The sequence below is a fragment of the Prinia subflava genome, chromosome 8 (genome assembly GCF_021018805.1).
Source record: "Prinia subflava isolate CZ2003 ecotype Zambia chromosome 8, Cam_Psub_1.2, whole genome shotgun sequence".
Classification (NCBI taxonomy): domain Eukaryota; kingdom Metazoa; phylum Chordata; class Aves; order Passeriformes; family Cisticolidae; genus Prinia; species Prinia subflava.
The window spans coordinates 637,371-656,020 of record NC_086254.1 but is presented as its reverse complement, the minus strand read 5'-3'; the positions used below and the strand labels follow the sequence as shown (position 1 = coordinate 656,020).

The 18,650-nt window shown below is 51.8% G+C and overlaps 1 protein-coding gene across 3 annotated transcripts in view; it reads left to right on the top strand.

The window, feature by feature from the left end:
* Positions 1-18,650, top strand: part of RNF43 (ring finger protein 43) — a 60,366-nt gene that overhangs the window by 34,175 nt on the left and 7,541 nt on the right. For all 3 annotated transcript variants that reach the window (XR_010081025.1, XM_063402321.1, XM_063402320.1), the window contains 7 exons: positions 7,155-7,277; positions 11,668-11,742; positions 13,114-13,245; positions 13,720-13,821; positions 14,488-14,643; positions 15,114-15,216; positions 15,700-17,211. Coding sequence is in view for 2 of the 3 variants with exons in the window: in XM_063402321.1 (XP_063258391.1) it covers positions 7,155-7,277; positions 11,668-11,742; positions 13,114-13,245; positions 13,720-13,821; positions 14,488-14,643; positions 15,114-15,216; positions 15,700-17,211 (2,203 nt within the window). In the remaining variant the exon portion in view is untranslated. The remainder of the gene's footprint in view (positions 1-7,154; positions 7,278-11,667; positions 11,743-13,113; positions 13,246-13,719; positions 13,822-14,487; positions 14,644-15,113; positions 15,217-15,699; positions 17,212-18,650) is intronic.

Sequence of the window (18,650 nt, the reverse complement as noted above, 5' to 3'; positions counted from 1 at the left end):
AGCCATTTCCATCTTCTTTGTGGCTAAAATCCACTTCATCTCCCTGCCCCATCCCTCCTCATCCTCCCATGTCCTTCTAGCACTTTCCAGCTCTGCTGCTGCTGTGTTTCAGCCTCCTGGCAGCAACTCCTATGCCTGTGGTAGTGTTGTGTCATTCCTGCTGTTGTCTCTGTGAGTAGAGTGGAATGGTCTTGGGGTAAGAGTGGCTTCTGTTTAGCTGCTAAAGCTGGAGAGTTGAGGTAAACTGGGAAGAGCCTTTCTTACAGCAAAAAAGACATTCACACAGTATTATTCACAGAGTCACAGAATCACTGAGGTTGGAAAAGACCTTGAAGAGCATCAAGTCCAACCTGTGACCAATCCTCACCTTGTCACCCAGCTCAGAGCACTGAGTGCCATTCTTTGGACACCTCCAGGGATGGGAACTCCAGCCCCTTCCAATATCTGACATGAAGAAATTCTTACTTACATCCATCCTGAACCTCTCTGTGCACAAGGGAGCTGTTTTCTCTTGTCCTGTTACTTGTCTGGGAGAAAAGTCCGGTCCCCGCCTGGCTCCAGCCTCTTACCAGGTTGAGCTTTGAGGCAGGATGGAAGAGGAGGATCTGGTGACTGGGTTGTCCCAACAAGGCAGTGTTGCTGTCAGGAGCATTCTGCAATGACTGAGAAGTGCACATGGCCTGTTCCATCCCAACTGTGCACGGTCCCTGGAGGTGTCCGTGATGCCAGCATCTGGCACAGTGCCCACACTCTGACACCTCTGGGAGATGCATTGTGCAGGTGCACATCTGGCTTTTAGACCTGAGACATCTGCTCTGCTCTTTCCCACAGGAATCCAGTTGCAGGTGCCCTGTTTCCATCTCCTCCAGAGGAGGATCTTGCCCAGTAATTACTACAGCCAGGCTAGTGCTGGCAGCAAAAATGGAGAGGGTGGTAGGAGACCACTTCCACTTGCCTTTTGAAACCTACAAAGGAATATAAAGTAAGGTACTTAGCTCAGAGGCTCACTGACAGGATTCTATCAGGGAAGAGGTGTCTTGAGCCAGACATATCCACAAATCCAGGAATACCCTACCTCAGGAGCTCATGCTGGGTGACAGTTACATGACACAGCTGAGTTAATTCAGCAGGGCAGTGGGTAGCGGGTGTCTCCCATGGATGCATGGACATGGCACGACAATGTCCGAGATGCACTGTGTCACCAAAGGTGTCATTGTGGTGCAGTAGGTCCCTGGCTCATCCCCTCAGTGCTGTTTTGGCTGTAGCTCATCTGTGAAGGAGCTTTTCCACAAGACATTTCATCCACTCAAGGCTGTGGCACCAATGGCAAGTGGAGAATGGTCCTGGCATGAGATGGAGAATGGTCCTGGCATGAGCTCTGCTTCCGAGCAAGAAATTCTGCAGCTGCAGAGGAGGGTCCGTCCTACCCATGGTCCTGAACCCACAGCCACCTGGGGAGGCTCGGCGAGAGCAGAATTTAATCTCTGCACCATGCTCTGTCCTGGAAGGTCCTGTCAGAGGCAACTTTCTAAACAGAACTAGAAAAAAAAAATTGGGATTTCCATTTCAGATAGAAATGTGTCTCATGGCCCATCAGTCTCCCTCACCACCTAAACTTTAGGCTGTGAAATGCCATTTAGTGCCGTTCATGTGCAGATTGTGCTATCATGGCTTCAAGGTACCACCAAATGTGGCAGGGGAGGCCTTACTGTCCTGGACAAAATCCTTGCACCCTTCACTGGCCCTGCACGCATGAGCAATCCCTCAAGGTCTTGCATGGGATTCCATCTGCTGGAATAGTAGTGAGAGGAAGGGAAGGAGAACTGGTGCTGGGACACAGCCAGGAGTCACAGCACTGTCCCACAGATAAGGCAGCAGCTGACTCTGCTGATGTTTTGGGAGCAGATGCTCTCCTGGCTCTCTGGCACCACTGACCATAAATCCCAGCTGTATTCTGGAGTTTGGTTTCTAGATGAAATATTCGTGGCAAAAGTCTTCTAGTGGGTAGGAGAGTGTGCAGCCCATGGTGCAGCCTGGTGAGTGCAGAACCCCATGTGTGCAGTTCCCCTGCAGCCCCAAAATGTGCAGAGTACAGGCAAATCCAAATGGATACTCTTCTGCAGCCCCCTGACTGCAGCAGGCTGTGCTCACAGCCAGGCTGGTGTCCCCACTTCTGTGTTTAACAGCTCTTCCTGGTGTTTTGATCCATGAATTTTTCATATTTTTAATGAGTTTCTGTAGCTTTAGCATATCCCAGCTGTACTAAGCTGAAGAATTCTTATTCACTCAATCACTTGTACAGAAATCTCTGTTGAAGATGGCGTGAGCAGGACTCCTTGTAATAATCAAGATGTTGACACACTGCAGCTTTATCTAGTGGATTTTCATTTTTCATTTGTTTTTTACAGTAATACCTGTTTGCTTTTTGACTGGTTTGGGTGATTCAACAACGGTTTCCATAAAATTCCCCACAGTGACTGCAAGCTCTTTCCTGTTCATTAACAGCTCACCTAGAGCTCATCCCTGTGTAAAATACCTGGATTTTTTTTTCATATTTGCATTTTTTAATATCTTGTATCATTCCATCACTCAGTATCATGAGATCCTTTGCTACACAGTTTTAATATTTACCAACTTGGATTTTTATGTATTACTAATGAACTCGGTCGTTTCACCATCCGTCTTGTTTTCCATGTGGTTTGTGAATATTTGGACAGTACAGTTTGCCTTAAGACTGTCCTGGTGAGTTCATTGTAAGGGCTGCCTCACTTTCTTCTCTTTTTGGTTCTGAGGATCATAGAACCATGGAATGGTTTGGAATGGACCTTAAAGCCCATCTCATTCCACCCCCTGCCATGGGCAGGGACATCTCAGGGTGCTCCAAGCCCTGTTCATCCTGGCCTTTGACACTGCCAGGGATCCAGGGGCAGCCACGGCTGCTCTGGGCACCCTGTGCCAAGGTTTCACCACCCTCCCATGGAACAATTCCTTCCAATATCCCATCCATCCCTGCCCTCTGGCAGTGAGAAGCTGTTCCCCCTTGTTCTGTTGCTCCAGGCCCATGTTCAAAGTCCTTCTCTCTGGGCAGTACTGCACAATATTCCATCATCTTCCATAGCCTTGACCTTGCAGAAGAACAGGAGAGGAGACGCCAGAGGCTGGCATTCATGGAACTGCCTTTAGTCCCACACTCACTGCTTTGAGGAACCCTGTGGCTCTGTAAACCATCCCTTTCCTTTTCCAAAGCTCTGTTAGTTCTTCCTTTCTCTTCATTAGCCTAGTTTATTAACCTGGCTTTTCGATTGGCAGAGAAGTCACGATTATCAATCTGCCATTTCCTGCGTTCCTCTCTACTTCTTCAAATGCATTTTGATATTTGCTGCCTCCTTTTTTTTCTGAGATTGTGGCCAATGTGGTGAAGAGTTCAGTCCAGGATTTTTCTCAAGCCCTTTGGTGAACACTCTCCTGTCCTGTTCTCTTCCTGTCTTTTCCATGCCAATCCTGTGGGTTGGTTATAACATTTCTCCTGCCACTTCAGATCAGATCAAATATTCATTCCTCTCCCATGAGGAAAGCGTGGAAAGTGCTCTGAGTTCCCTTTTCTCTTACAGAGAAAACTGAGGACTTTCTCTGAGTCCTTTTTCAACCCTTGTCCCTCAGGACTCCTTGGTGAACAGAAAGGGGAACAGAAATGTTTAAAGGCTCCTTGGGGAGGAAAAAAAAAAAGCACAAATAATCTCTTTTCCATGGGCATGGTTGATTCAGTGAGAATTAATAGACTCAGGCAGTAGCAAAACCAACTCCAGTGAGGCACTGGAATATACTTTCTGGTGTGGAGGAGAAGAGAGTCCTGCAGTGGGTGAGGAGTCCCCCTTTTTGAACTGTCTCTGACACTTGAATCTTTTAGGTCTGGCTGATCCTGCCTTCAGGCAGCAAAGTGGGCTCTTAGGGTCACCTTTTTTCCTCCTCTTTTCTACATGAAGCTCCCAAGTGGGAATTGGGCACCTCTCCATGCCTGATTCCCCAGGACCTTTCCCCATGTTTCTGCTGCTCAGTACAACCTGTGAGTAATGCTGGGAGAGACAGATTGGTGTGAAGGTAGTGGGACTGGTGGGAATAAAGTGGTAAAGATAGCAAGGAGGAGTTTAAAAAGTGAAATTCTGTATTTTAGGAGTGGCACTGTGGACAGAAAAGGTAGAAAATAAAGAGAAGCCATAAGGTAAGGAAAGAAGAAATGAAAAGGTGATAGCAAGAAGATAGGGATGAGGAGGAGCTCTGAGTCCTTTCTGAAGGTGTGACAGGAGGGATGTGGTGACAGAGACAGATAAAGTGACAAAGCAGTGTCACAGGTTGGCGGTGTCTTACCAGGGCCAGGGTGTGGACAGAGCTGCAGAGCTAAATCACCCAAGAGTGAGTCCAAACCCTGCCAGCTGATCCCAGCCCACCACTGGGATCCCAGGAGCACAGGCCCAGGCAGGGATTGTCTTGCCTGAAGGATCTGGCAGAGCAGCAATGTGATTTCCACCAGGGAGCTCCAGCTGGAACAGCACTGTGGGGTACACCATAAAACCTCTGAGGTCCCTCTGCTGACCGTGAGCCCCTGGGAGGGGGGAGTGCTAGAACAGGAGTGTGATGGGATTTAGGCAGCATGTATGAAGCCTCTTTGATTTTGGGTATGAACATACCCCCTCTCTTCAGCAAGGGGATTTTGTGTCTCCTAGATCAGATAAGGGTCTGTAAGGAGCCGTGGCTGTGGCAGTCAGTGCTGCAGAAGTGCCCAGCCCAGCAGAGAGGGTGATGTCCTGCCTGAGAGCCCATCTGCAGCCGCAGACCCAGGAGGGAGCAAGGCATCCTGATTCTGCAGCCACAGACACGCATGGGGCATGAGTTCTCTGCATTGAGAAGTCTCATAATACTTGGGTTTTTTTGATGTCCACATCATCATCCTTAGATTATTTTTCAAGTCTGCTCTTGTCCTGTGAGCACAATGGACAGCTGGGATCCCTCACTCATAATGCCAGGGATGGGGCAGTGGGAATGCCAAGAAATGCTGTTGAAGGATGTAGAAAATAAGAGCCACGTCTTGCTGCTGTGCTGCTGTTGGAGGAATTGCTAGTACAGAACAAACAGGAGAAGGAGCTGAGGGGAGGAGAGGGGGGGATCTCTGGAGCAGAGATGAGTGGAGTATGTGGGTGTGGCAGATGGTGCCTGTGTCCCTGCCCCACGGATAGCCCTGAGCTGCCCCTGGGCATTGCAGGGTGCTGAGATAGCCCTGAGCTGCCCCTGGGCATTGCAGGGTGCTGAGAAAGCTCCCGGGCTCAGCCTCCAGCCTGATCAGTGTCTGCAAGGGACCCAGCACAGAATAACAAGGGGTCACTACTCTGCCTCAACTCCATGGACAGCTGCCCATGTTGGAAGGGCCTCAGGTGCAGGGACCAGCATTCCTCAGCAGGTCTTCTCCAGATTTATCATCTGACTCTTGCTCCAGAGCAGCTGCCAGCATTTTCCATATGCTCCGCATGCACATTTGGAGCTGCCATTAGCAGCTTGGCCCATTGCTCATATTCCTGGTGTTCACCATTAATCATGGAACATGGAATGGCCTTAAAGCTCATCTTGTTCTACCCCCTGCCATGGGCAGGGACACCTTCTACTATCCCAGATTACTCCAAGCCTCATCCAGCCTGGCCTTGGACACATCCAGGGGCAGCCACAGCTTCTCTTCTGGACACCCTGTGGCAGGGCCCCTCACCCTAACACTGGGATCAGACCCAGCAATCCTGGTCACAGAGAGGCTGCTCCAAGCTCAGCATGTGGGACTGTCACTGTCCCGTGAGTGTTACAGCCAGGGTCAGACACAGATCCAGGGTTCTTCCCAGCTACCCCAGGCTCCAGGAGCAGCCTGGAGAAGGCTTGGGTGGGGTCCCTCTGAGCTGTTGGAGCTATCCTGAGATGCACTCTGCATTTCCTCTTTGGTGTTTTTCTGTGGCTGTGACAAGTTCATATTAACCCAAAGCCATGATCACATATTAACCCAAGCTCCCAGCCATGCAAGCAGAGCATAAATCTATGCCATTCTGGGTGAATCCAGTGGGATCACAGGCACTTGAATGCCATGTTGGTATTGGTCGAGGCAGTGCCTGTCAGTGCTCCAAGGAGCAGGGGCTTTTGGGGAGCTTCCCACTGCTCCAAGCCATAACCCATAATTGCTTCCCTGAAAACCTGGATTTCTGGAGTTGGTGGTGCTTGGCTTGGTACAATTGCACTCTATCTGATGTTCTGAAGTCTGAGTTAGAGCATCCCAGAATGGTTTGAGTTGGAAGGGACCTTAAACATCATGCAGTTGTCCCCACTGCTATGCACAGGGACACCTTCCACTAGACCCGTGTTTTGACAAAAGGATACAAACTTTTATTTTAAAATATTTCAAATTTTACTGAAATCCTTTGCTTTTACTTTGGTTTTAAGCAGTTCCAGACATGATTATGAGTTGGGTACAAACTCACGGACACAGACATTTGCAGTAGACATTAGAACTAGTTGGTCTCCATGCTGTCACCTTAGGACTTGATGATTTTAACTTACTTTCATGGTTTTGTTAGCACCTAGTCTTGGTGCTACCAAAAGCAACTCTGTGGCTTTATGGTGCCTCCCAACTCTGCCGTTCTGAGTGCTTGTAGATACGGAATTGGTGCTGGGTTGTATCACTGCGCAGGCAGCAAAAAGCGCCCCTGTCACTTCCAGCAGCATTCCTGGCACTTTTCTGATGGGTATAGCCCTGGAATTAAGGGTAATGTCTGCCAGCCACCTTCCTGGGAAGGCCAGTGCCAGGGGGGTCAGTGAGGTGCAGCTGGAGGTCATGAAACTGTGGTCTCTATGGTCTCCAGCTCACAGAGTCCAGCCAGGCTCTGGGGAGACTGTGGTGGTTGGAGAGGCTGAGGTGACACCCCGTTTGGGCAGTGACTGTTCTTTTGTGTCATTCAAAGCCTCACTGGCTCGGGCAGGGCCATGGGATGTAGCAGTCCTATGGTGACACCCAGCAACAGGGGGTCCTACACCTCTGGGCAGGTCCAGGGGATTTGCAGGGTGGGCTTGAGCCCCCCTTGCAGTGCTGAGCCCCAGGATCTGAGTTTTCCCTTGCTTTTGTCCCTTAGTCCCACCCACTATCCCTGTGCAACACCAGTGAGGATGAACACACAGAATCAGGATTCATCACCATCGTCAAGCTGGAACAGCCGGATCGGGATCCCAACCCCTGCCTGTCCCTGGCCAACAAGGTAAGTGCAAAAATGCTTGAAATGGCATCAGCCTAGGAAGTGAAACCTGTGGTACAGCAAAAAAAAGGGCAGGAGTAGGCAGCAAAGTAGCTCTTTCCTAGAGCTGTTGGGAAGTGGAGAAAAGGACAAGGACAGAGCAGGTCCTTGGCAGAAGGGGTCTTTTGGGAGAGATGCTGTGCCAGCCGTCCCAAACACTCATCCCTTGACCTTTTGGACTGCCTGACTTTGTAAAAGGTGTGGAGTTTCCCCTAGCCTGGCAGCTCTGGGATGCTCAGACCTTACCCAACATCCCACACTCTTCGCTGCCCAGCGGCCTTGTGCCCCTCCTGTTTCACAGCCTCATGTTGTTCCCTGGTCTGTGAGGGGATTTCTGTTTCTCTGCGTTCTCTGGCCTGTGGGAAAATATGGACACAGAAAACATCTTCTGCAGTTCTGTTTCCAAAAATAATGTTGTAATACTTCACTGGATGAGGCATGAGAAGAGTCAGTGCTGAGCAGTGAGAAATGCAGACCAGCTGAACTAGTGGTGGGTCATGACTTAGCAGTTTGGGCCCTGGGATACCTCAGAGGTCTTTGTATCAGGCACCTCAGTGAAACAGCAGTTCCTGTGCCAAAAGCTGAGGTCACTGATCCAATTCTCTGGTAATAAGGAAGTCAGGTAGGAACAAGGGTCATTTTAAGCCTTAAAGTCTTTGTGACTGATTAAGTTGCATGGATAAGGATGACATTGACTTTTACTTTTGATTGTCTCTCTACCAAATGTTGGGCTATTTTCATGCTTGTACAAGTGTTGTACAAGCATAAGACCCCCCCTTGTTCAGCTCTTCTTGGCTTTACCTGGATTGCCTTCAGATGATTCTACCCTGTTGCCTTCTTTCTGCTGGTAATGATGTGGTGGAGATGAGAACAGGGTCCTTTTCCACATTCTCTGCAGCTCAGCTGAAGAAGGCAGGCAAAACCTGGACCCAGTTTTTGCTCCTGTACAGCAGGGTTTTTTTCATGGAGGCTGTGGCATCAAAAGCAAGGAAAGGGATGTAATGCCATGGTGGATTTGTCATCTCGGGGCTGGTTCCCCCTGACTGCACAGGCAGCCAGGCAGCAGTACCTATCCCTCCCCAGGCTGTCCAGCCCAAATTTGGGATGCTACTGCTCTGGAGCTGGTGCCAGCTATTGGCATGAGCCAGTGTGATGGAGTTGCCAACCTGCTGTTAATTTCTCCACACCTGGAAAATGGCCTGGCCCAACCTGGGCAGCTTATGACAGACATGAGGAAAATGGCTGGGCAGGTGCCTCCAGCTGTCCCATGTCCATCCAGATACGACTATTACATGACAGTGGTGCCAGGATGCCCCAGGATGTTCAGTCAGTGCAGCTGCTGTGGAGGATTGTGAACAGGAGGATGAAGCAGCTGCAAAGGCCCATCTTCCATTTCAGAACTTTAAAAGGTTTCAAAACTTAGGCCATGTTGGATGAGGCTTGGCGCCATCTGGTCTAGTGGAAGGTGTTCCTGGCCATAACAGGGGGTAGAATGAGATGAGTATTAAGGTCCCTTCCAGCCTAAACCATTTGGGGATTCCGAGATTCTAACTGTTTCGCTAGTTTTGTCTTTCATCTTTGAGATTCTGATCACAACACTGGAAGTATCAGTGTGTTACCAAGTCCAAGAATCATCTGAGAAAGGTGGACACAGGGGGGACAAGACACGGTGCATTGCTGCACTCTGATCATCCACCTTGATCCTTTCTCCAGGACTCCTAAACCCCCAAAGCAAACAAACCCTCAGTTCACCTGGTAGGCTGAGTTCACTGGCCATCAGTCATCACTACTCTGTTACCAGAGCCAGATCCAACATTGGATTTTGACATCCAGCTGTACATGACAGCAATCGCTATCCTGCAGGTGTTCCTGCTCTAAAATCTCACCAGGAGAGGCTCACAGTTCTCCCACAAACAGAAGTAGTTTAGCCATGAAATAGAGCAGATGCTCCTTAAGCTGGCCACATCCATGGGCCCTGCCTTATATAATGAATCTTCCACCCCTTGCAATTGCTGCCTGTCTGCTTCTCCATTCTCCTGAAGCCTCTGCCAAGCTCCCTCCCTCCAACATCATACAGATCAGAGAATCACAGAATGGTTGGGACTGGAAGGGACCTTAAAAGATCATCTCATTCTAAGCTGCCTCTACGGGCAGGGATGGTGAGGTCTCTTCATCCAAATCCCAGGAGCACACTCCTCCTCTGGAGCAGGGCTGTAGATGTGGGATGTGGCTAGTGCTGGGGCAGGAACCTTGTTTTCCTGGCAAGTGTGTCTTGGGGCAGAGCTTTGCATGTGGAATTGCAGGGCTGTATCAGTGATGATAAAAATAGCCATGTGCAGAGTGTTATCACAACCTCTGCTTCAGCTGTCACACAGCCAAGCCCTGCACACGGACAGCCCTGGCCAGCCGAGCACGAGGAGAACTCCACCAGCTACCTGAGGCACTTGCCTGCTTCCTCAATTCCATCACTGCTTAAGCATCCAAACTTAAAACCAGCAGGGAAGGCATTAGAGCAGAGGAAGGCATGGGAAGGACCTCTGAAATCAATTCAAAATTATTTACTTTTCTTTCTGATTGTAATTTGTAAATGTTTTGAGGAGCTTTTTCTTTATTTCTGAGTGAACCAGTGATTGCAAGTCTGGTTGACAGACTGCTGAGATCTCCAGACTCATCCTGTAAATACCTATTTGCACCAGAAGTGTTTCAGTCCTCAAAGAGGGAGCTCAGCTATGCCATGTGGCTGAAGAGATACCACGCAAAGATAGCAAACACTGAGAAAATCGTTTGTATCGAGCAGGTTGTGAAAGGCTTGAACAGAATCATAAAATCTTGAGTTGCAAAGGAACCCCAAGGATCATCCAGTCCAGCCCCTGGCCCTGCACAGCCCCCCCAACAGTCCCACCCTGAGCATCCCTGGAAGTGGACCAAATGCTCAGGGCTGTGCCCATTCCCTGGGGCGCCTGGGCAGTGCCCAGCACCCTCTGGGGGAAGAACCTTTCCCTGATATCCACCCTAACTCTCCCTGGCACAGCTCCAGCTGTTCCGTGGGCCCTGTCCCTGGTCACCAGAAATTGTGTCCTTTGCAATAGGAGTCAGAAAGATGTTGGGAAAAGTCACTTGTCCAGTCTCAGGTTTCATTGCCCCACAGTCAGTGTCTTTATCAGGATAAAATATTTGTAGAGCTGTCTGTTGTTCATCAAAGCCTGACTATCAGGTGGAATTCACTCCCTGAAAGTCCTTTTCCCCTGAAAGTGCTGGCAAACACTGAGATTCCTTCGATCCCAGGCAGGACCGCAATCTCTGATCCCTGTCTTGAGCTTTAATCTGACTTTTCCAGCTTCTCTATGAGTGTCAAATCCTATCAGCAGCTCAGAGCCTCCACCTCTGCCTGTTCCCAGCCATCTGCAGCTCCATTCCCATCCGTGTGCCCAGACCCAGGCCCCCACCACTTCTTGCCAAGATGACCCTGGAGCAGGGATGGAGCTGGTGGCACTCGGCCATGCAGAAATGCTGCATCCCTTGGCCCGGCGGCTCCCTGTGTCTGACAGTGCAGCTGGGAGCAGAGCAGTGCCACGTGGGCTCCAGCCAGGGTTTGGCAATGCCGCTCCTGTTTGCTCTGGTTGCACCGATCAAAGGGCTCTGCCTGAGCACCCGCGGTGCAGCCCAGCCTTCTGTTCATGTTCCATCTCCTGCGGCTGCTTCTGCCTGCCTGGAGGGCTGCAGGGGCTGCCTGGGAGGAGGTGGGTGACTCTCGAGATCCTGGCTGGTTACCTCACCAGGGTGGCATGTGTGCTCGGCTGGGTGGGTCTCTGAGCTGTCCCTCCCCTCTGGAAAAACTTTCGAACTGCTAATCCTAGAGCAGACCTGCAGCCCTGGCTCCACCTGAGCTTCTCCCTGATGAGCAGGGGGAACCAGGGAGAGCAGCATGAGTGGAAGTCAGGCCCTCTGACAGCCCTGGTGCTGCCAGGTGACAGGGGATCTGCAGGAGTTTTTGCTGTTTGTGGAGGTCAGCAGGGCTAACACATCCCTCCCTAGCAAATCCAGCTCTGAAACCAGGGAGCACCTGGCACACAAACAGCTAGGGAACAATTAGGTTTGTGTGTTGCTGTGACTGCAAGGCCACCAACTAGTTCACCTCCGCAACTTTGGGAAGAAACCACCCGCAGAACTCTGGCAAGAGCAGACACTGCAGCCCAATGCAAGCTCAGGAACCAAGGTGGGAACGGTTTCCTCAGTCCAAGCAGATGCTTCCTTCTCCTGCAAAGAGCCCAGGAGGCACAGACAGATAGAATGGCAGGTGTGGACACAGGTTACAGTACAAAATGTCCACTGAAGCTTCTGTTGTTTTGGACAGGCAAAGCTGGCAGGGGAGCGTGGAGCCCGTGCGATCCTTTTCGACATCACTGATGATGAAAGTGCTGCTGATCAGGTACAGACCCCAGTGATACCCTCAGCTAAAACACAGTACTCCTCTCCCATCTTGAAATGTGCTCAGGGCAGAACCCCCAGCCACCAGTGGGAGGTCCCAGGAGGATGCTGATGGTGTTGGGTGCTGGCTCTTACTCTACACAGACACCCTCCGTGGCACATCCATGCTCTTAAAAGACATTCTCTGGTCAATCAAACTTTTCTGCAGGGAGCTGGATGCTTCCTCTTGGGAAGTCACAAATTTCCCCATCTCGTCTAGTTCAGACAGCCCAGTGTACCTCAGGAAGGGTGTTTTTTCAAGTTTTCAAGCCAAAGTCACATCCCCCTGCTTTGCTGTTGGTGAAGGTTTAACCTTGGTTTAGACACCTCGAAAGATTCCTTTCCCCAGCACTGTTCTCATCTCTGGAAGGGAATCAATTCCCCATCCACATAATTCAGGGATATGAAAAACATCCAGCTTTAGGTAGGGAACAGATAGGGGAGCTGGTGCCTGACCTCATCCAGACTCTGGGCTGACTCCTTGCTGGATCCATCCCTTGTGGTTCTTTCATGCACTTACAATTTAATTTCTGATGCCAAAGAAACACAGCAGCAAATTCAGGCACATGGAGTGATGCCAAGGTTGCTGTTCAGATCCCAGTCTCTGATCCCTACCCCAAGCCTTGGTTCCCACTTTTCCAGCTTTCCCATTTGGTACACCAAACCCAAGAGTATCAAGTCCTATCAACAACTCAGAGCCTTCGGCCTTGCTTCCCTGGTCTTCCTGACCATCTGTACCTGCATTCACATGTCCCTCCCTGTCCACCAACCTTTGGATTCCCCCAGGTATCCCCTCGGGGTATGGGAAGGGTCTGATGGCCACCCTGATCCAGTCAGTCTGGAGGAGAGCAGGCTTGGACACTTGCTGAGCCAGCCTGTGCCAGGCTGCTTGGACCACAGTGGAAAACTGCTGCTGTGACCAGGAACAAGGAGGATGTCCTTAGGGAGGAAGGGGGCTGAATGGGTCCAGAGCAGAGGAAGCATTTCTGTGGTGAAGGCAGCACTCGGCCATGGTGTTGGCACTTCCACAGGTATGAGGAGGGACCAAGAGCTTTTGCACAGGGGCTTTGAAAGGAACTCAAGAGACACCAAGCAATGGCCAGTTGTGCATGAGGAGTCACCAACAGGGAAAATGAAGAAATCCATGCTGGAAAATTGGTAAAAGAGAAGCTTCCATCTGATTCATCATAGAGGGATTGTGTAAATTTGGGGGAGCAGTCAGTCTCTGAGGTGTTGCAACAAGCATCATGAGGAACAGACATGCACAGGGTCCAGGATCATCCTTGTTTCAGGCTGTTCTGGATCAGCCCTCACTGTGTTTGTTTCTTTACAGCTGAGGAAGCCCAGAGGCCTGAGCCAGCCCGTGGTCCTGATCAGGGGTCACGACGCTGAGCTCCTCATGGGCGTTGTGAACAAGAACAGAGAGGCCCACGTGAAGATAGAGGTCAAGGAGCCACCAACTTGGGTGAGAGACACATGATTCTCGCTGTCTCCTGTATCCTTTCTCCCAACCTGCTGGGCTTTCCCAGAGAGGCTGAGGTTTTCTCCTCAAGGATGGAGATCACAGCCTGTTGCAGGAGTTGTCTCTAGCGTTCAGACCTGCTGCAAGTAAATTAGCTTAGTTTCTTTTGCTTTTATGTCAGGAGTGAGGCAAGGGGATTCTCTGTTCCTTCAAGTAAGACCAAGTCTCAGTTTTCTCATCTTGTGATACCTTAGACCATGATCTCAAGGGAGCTGAGATGCTGCAAGATAGAGATATTCTATTCTTGTATGGATGTGCAGAAAAGACTGAACCGTTTTTTCTTTTACCTGTAAAGAGCAAGGAGGAGGAGCTTGACCAAGGATGATATTTCCCAAGGCTGATGGTCCAGAAGAGATGGAGATTCCCCTAGCCTCTAACTCCCACCAAGAGTAATTTCTGTCCTGTTTTATCCAACAGCCAGACTACGACGTGTGGATTCTTCTCACAGTGGTCAGCACTGTGGTCGTCATCATTTTGATTTTTGTTGTCCGCACAAAGTGCCAGCTGAACAGAACTCAGGTAGGGATCTCATGGAGCAGACATGTCTGAGCAAACAGAAATACAGGAAAAGCATGAACATACACCTTTTGGGACGGGAAATGGACAGCTAGTGATAGGACAGGGAGAAAAGTTTTAAACTAAGAGGAGAGATTTAGATCAGATGTGGGAAGAAATTCTTCCTTGTCCTGGGTGGTGAGGCTCTGGCACAAGTTGAGCAGAGAAGCCATGGCTGTCCCTGGATCCCTGGAAGTGTCCAAGACCAGGTTTGATGGGAGCAACCTGGGACATTGGAAGATAGCAGGGAGTGGAATAAGATGAGCTTTAAGGTTCCTTCTAATCAAAACCATTCCAAGATTTTGTGATTGTATGATTCAGTATTCTTAATAGAAATTAAGAAATGAAATAATCATCTTCCCAGAGTCAGATGTATTTACATATTTGAGACTATCCAATTTGTCCTATAGAGAGGCAATCCTTTGGGGATCAAAAATTCAGCACTGCTGAATGATTTGAATGTCCTAGACAGATGTCTCCTGCTGGTGACAGCCTACTCTGGCTGAGTCAGTTTAGACAGTAAGTTACTCTGCAGATGAGCATTGTCCCCAGATTTCTGATAATCCCATTTTGAATACGGGAGGGCAGAGCAAGGCTGAACCTCTCCTCAAGCCCTGTCTGTCTCTGCAGGACTCGGTGCAGCAGCAGACTCTGCAGGCCATCGGGCAATTGGCCACACGCCGCTACCAGCCCCGGGTGCGGCCGACCCCGCGCTGGGACTCGGCCAGCAGCTGCAGCTCCGCCCCGGTCTGTGCCATCTGCCTCGAGGAGTTCAGCGAGGGGCAGGTAGGGTTTGGGCAGGGCACTCATGGCTCCGGTTTCCTAGGTGGGGGGGTCAGCAGCGGGAGCTGAGCTTGGCAGGAGGTGGATGCCTGTGAGGTGCTTTGTTCTGAACTCCTGAGTGCTGGAAAGGGACTGCATCCATGGAGGTATGCCTGCCCCTGGGCTATAAAGCGTCTGCTGAAGTCATGAATCCAGCTGTGGGGTAAATGCCCATGTTGAAATAGGGTAAAAGTGGGTTTGCTGCTTCAGAGCACCCAGCCTGAAATCTCCCTGCTCCTGAGGGCTTGCACCTCTCTGGATGTTCACAGATCAAAACTGGAGGTGCTCCACAGCCTCCTCCATATACAGCTGGGCTGCCGATCCCTCACTGTTAGACATCTGTGCGTCCTTCAGGCTCACTTGCATCAAGAGGGACCCATCCAGGTTTTGGAACATGGTTCTCCTTGTTCATTGTCCTCTCCACTTCTTTCTAGGAACTGCGGATCATCTCATGCTCCCACGAGTTCCATCGGGAGTGTGTTGACCCTTGGCTGCAGCAACACCACACGTGTCCACTTTGCATGTTCAATATTCTTGGTAGGGCTCAGATACGGCATTTCCTGGCTGGGGACAGGGTTGGTGGCAGGACTGTGCCCAGGAGCTCCAGTTGCTGTTGGGAGGTGGATCAACAGGTCTTTGTATCCCTGTGCACAGAGTGGACAGAAGACAGTGTGCATGGAGAGGAGTCCCTTGCCTGTGAGCCCACCAGGGTACAGTGAGGTGCTGGGCTTGGGCTGGGACCTGCACCAAGAGGAAGAATTCCAGTCCTGGGACTTGTGGGGAAGGGAAGGTGGGATCTAGGGGTAGCAGCAGCAGGGAGAGTGCTGAGTAGTGTGCGGGACCATCAGGGTGGTTTGGTGGTGGCAGCGAGTTGCAGAGTACAGGTAGGATGTGGGGCCGTGGTGGGAGGGCAGTGGAGCATCAGTGCCAGGGTTGCTGCAGCTGGGCTGTGGGACTTATTCTGGATACTCCCTTCTGAGCTGTGGGACATGTGCTGGATACTCCCTTCTTTCTCCACAGCCAGAGACTCAGGGGACCAGGCCATGGCTGCCAGCTCCAGGCTGGTCCCTCAGGACATGGAGCCTGGGCGGCGACTCCACCTTTTCCGCCAGCATCCAGGACATGCCCTTTACCACCTCCCACATGCATATCCTCAGAGGAATCTCAGGAGTTTTCCCCCAGAGCCAGCCCACGGCAACCCCTTCTTCCGCTCTCCAGAGCTCTCCCAGCTGGATTTTGGCACCATCCACTACATGCCCTACAGACCAGCCACCTCCCTGCTGGCCTGCGGCCATGTGGCCCCGCTGGCCCCAGCCTTGCTGGGGCAGCAGCATCCCAACCCCTCTGCATGCGGGCAGGCGCTGGCACCCCACAGGACATGCCCCCTTCAGCCTCAGACCTCCTGTCTGGCACCCAAGACAGCCCTGGCACAGAAGCAGCACCGTGCACCCACCCTGCGCCGAGGGCTTGGCCACGGGCACCAGCACAACAGCAGTGGCTCTGGGGAGAGCTATCTCACGGAGCACAGTGGGTACCTGGCCGATGGGCCAGGCAGTGACTCCAGCTCAGGGCCCTGCCACGGCTCCTCCAGTGACTCCATGTTGAACTGCACGGATGTCAGCCTGCAGGGCATACACGGCAGCTGCTCCACCTTCCGCAGTTCCCTCAGCAGTGACTACGATCCCTTTGTGTACTGCAGCTCTGAGGGCCCCACCACGGACCACGGCCAGGAGCAGCTGCGGCCGCCCAGGGAGAGGCGGCCCCGGTCCTTGGACCTGATGGTGCCTGGGGGGGCTGCTCCAGCCAAGCCCCAGGTGCTCAGCCACGTCCACTACCACCACCATCAGCACCACCACTACAGGCGGGATGCGGAGTGTCCCCCTGGGCGAGCCGGGCAGGGGCCTGGGCCACGCAAATCCCGGTACTCTGGGGCCAAGGTTGCCTTCCACAGTGCTCGGACACAAAAGAGGACTGAGAAAAGTCATCACTCTGAGCAGCCTCTGGAAAGCAGTGCCATGCTGCAGGAGGCAGCTCCAGCAGGACAACCAGCTTGTCCCCAGGAAGGCTGGGAGCCCCCTCACACCCCCTCCACTTCTCCAAACAGGTTGGACTTCAGTGTAGATGCCAACAGACAATTGGGAGCAGCTGGCCCGCTGCCCCCCAGACACAGCTTACAGAGCAGGCATCACCGAAGGAAAAGAAAGTGTCCCCTGGAGCCCGACCCCGTTCTCCTGCCCAAGGACTCAGCCGAGCCCCGAGCCTGTGACCCTCACCTTCCTCCTGGCCATCCGACTGGCTTCCGCTGCTCTCCCGAAGCCCAGCCCCTGATCCCAAGCACTCCCCTGCCCAGCGGCTCCCGGCCACTCTGGAAGTGCTTAGTGCCACAGTCCAGCTCCGAGCTGAGGAAGCAGGAGGAGGGCTTGTCAGGATGGGAAAGAAACCGTTCAGTTCCTGCAGATTTCTCAGGGACGGGCACCCCCAGACACAGTCTGAGTGTCCGTCTTCACTGCCCGTCTCAGCAGGGTGGTCAGGGTAAGTCTGGCCTTTGCATCTCCTGGCAGCGAGCAGGTGAATGGCAGGGGATGGGAGGGTTGCTGAAGGAACTCCAGCTGCCAGGACACCTGGTACCTTCCTGATGAGTTTTCCTACAGGAGCGCTGATTGCAGGAGCATTCCAGAGCTCGCCCATGAGGGTGGTGGCCTGAATGATAAGCAAGCGTGTTAAAGAGTGCACCAAACCCTGAAGTACTGCAACTGAGAAATAAGGTGGCTAATTTTAATTAAACATCTCTAGCAGCTGGAATATCTCCCAAAGGAAGGGGTGGGACCACAGTTTTCAGTGTCTTTGCACCAGTCTGGGTGTCTTAATGGCAGAGTTGTTATCATTAAGGCTTTTTGGCCTCCAGTTGTTTTAGCCAAACCCAGCTAACTGGAATCAGTGAGAAAGGAAGTGTGTGTGGCCCAGGGTAGCAGAACAGACTAATTGAGTTGCTGGATTTGCACATCCCTCATTTCTCACCTGCCTCTGTTGCGTGGGAGTTGCTTTTTAGTGTCTTTTGGAAATCAGATGTAATTAAAGTTTGGCCCTCTTCCTAACTGCTGCACATCTCTCACAAAGAGAAGGAAAATGCCTTGAGACGAGTGTCTTTGAAAGAACCTGAGTTTAGCTCCCAGGTCTTGGTCTCTCAGGTACTCTGAAGGCAGCAACTTGCGAGTCAGCAGGGGCAGGTGCTGGCTGGGAGCAGAGCCTGGCTCCCTTCCTCGCCCTGCCACTGACTCATTGCAGGTCCTCGGGCAAACCCTTTTGATTTAGGTACCAAACACAGATCGGGTTGTCTAATTTCTGTTAAAAACACTGGCCTTAAACTTGTGACTCACTGTGCCCATTGTGCCGCAGAGATAATAACTTCCTCCCAGTGCTTGTCTATCCAGCCCCACCCCACGCCCAGGCTCCCGGTGCCGCGGAGGCACTGGGCCAGGGAGGCTGGATGGGCATAGTCCTGGCTCCCTGCAGCCTTCTGGCCTCCCAGATTCCTAGGAACATAAATACCTAGGTATTTTTCCTAGGTGCAGAAGTGCCTGACACTACAGATAGGTGATAGGGAGGTTCTTCCAAGGCCTGGAGGGATGCTAGTGTTTGGAGAGATAAGGAGGCATCAGGGCAGAGATGTCACTGGGTGCAGGGAGCTCTGAGTGCTGATGCCCTCCCAGGGTACCCCACATGAAGAGAGCCCTCCTGGCTCAGGGCTTGCTTTGAGCTCCCAAATGAACCTGGGAGGGCTCCAAGAGCAGGCTGACTAACACAGGGTGCTAGGAATTGCAAGGTCCGTGCTAGGATGCTTCTGTCTCTTTGGAAATGGTTCCAGTGGCCCCGGTCTCTGCCCACCTCCTGATGACCCTCTGACCCCCACCCAAAGCCAGTGCCAGCTGCTTTGCCAAGCACACCAAGCCTTCATTCCCTCTTTCCTCCCC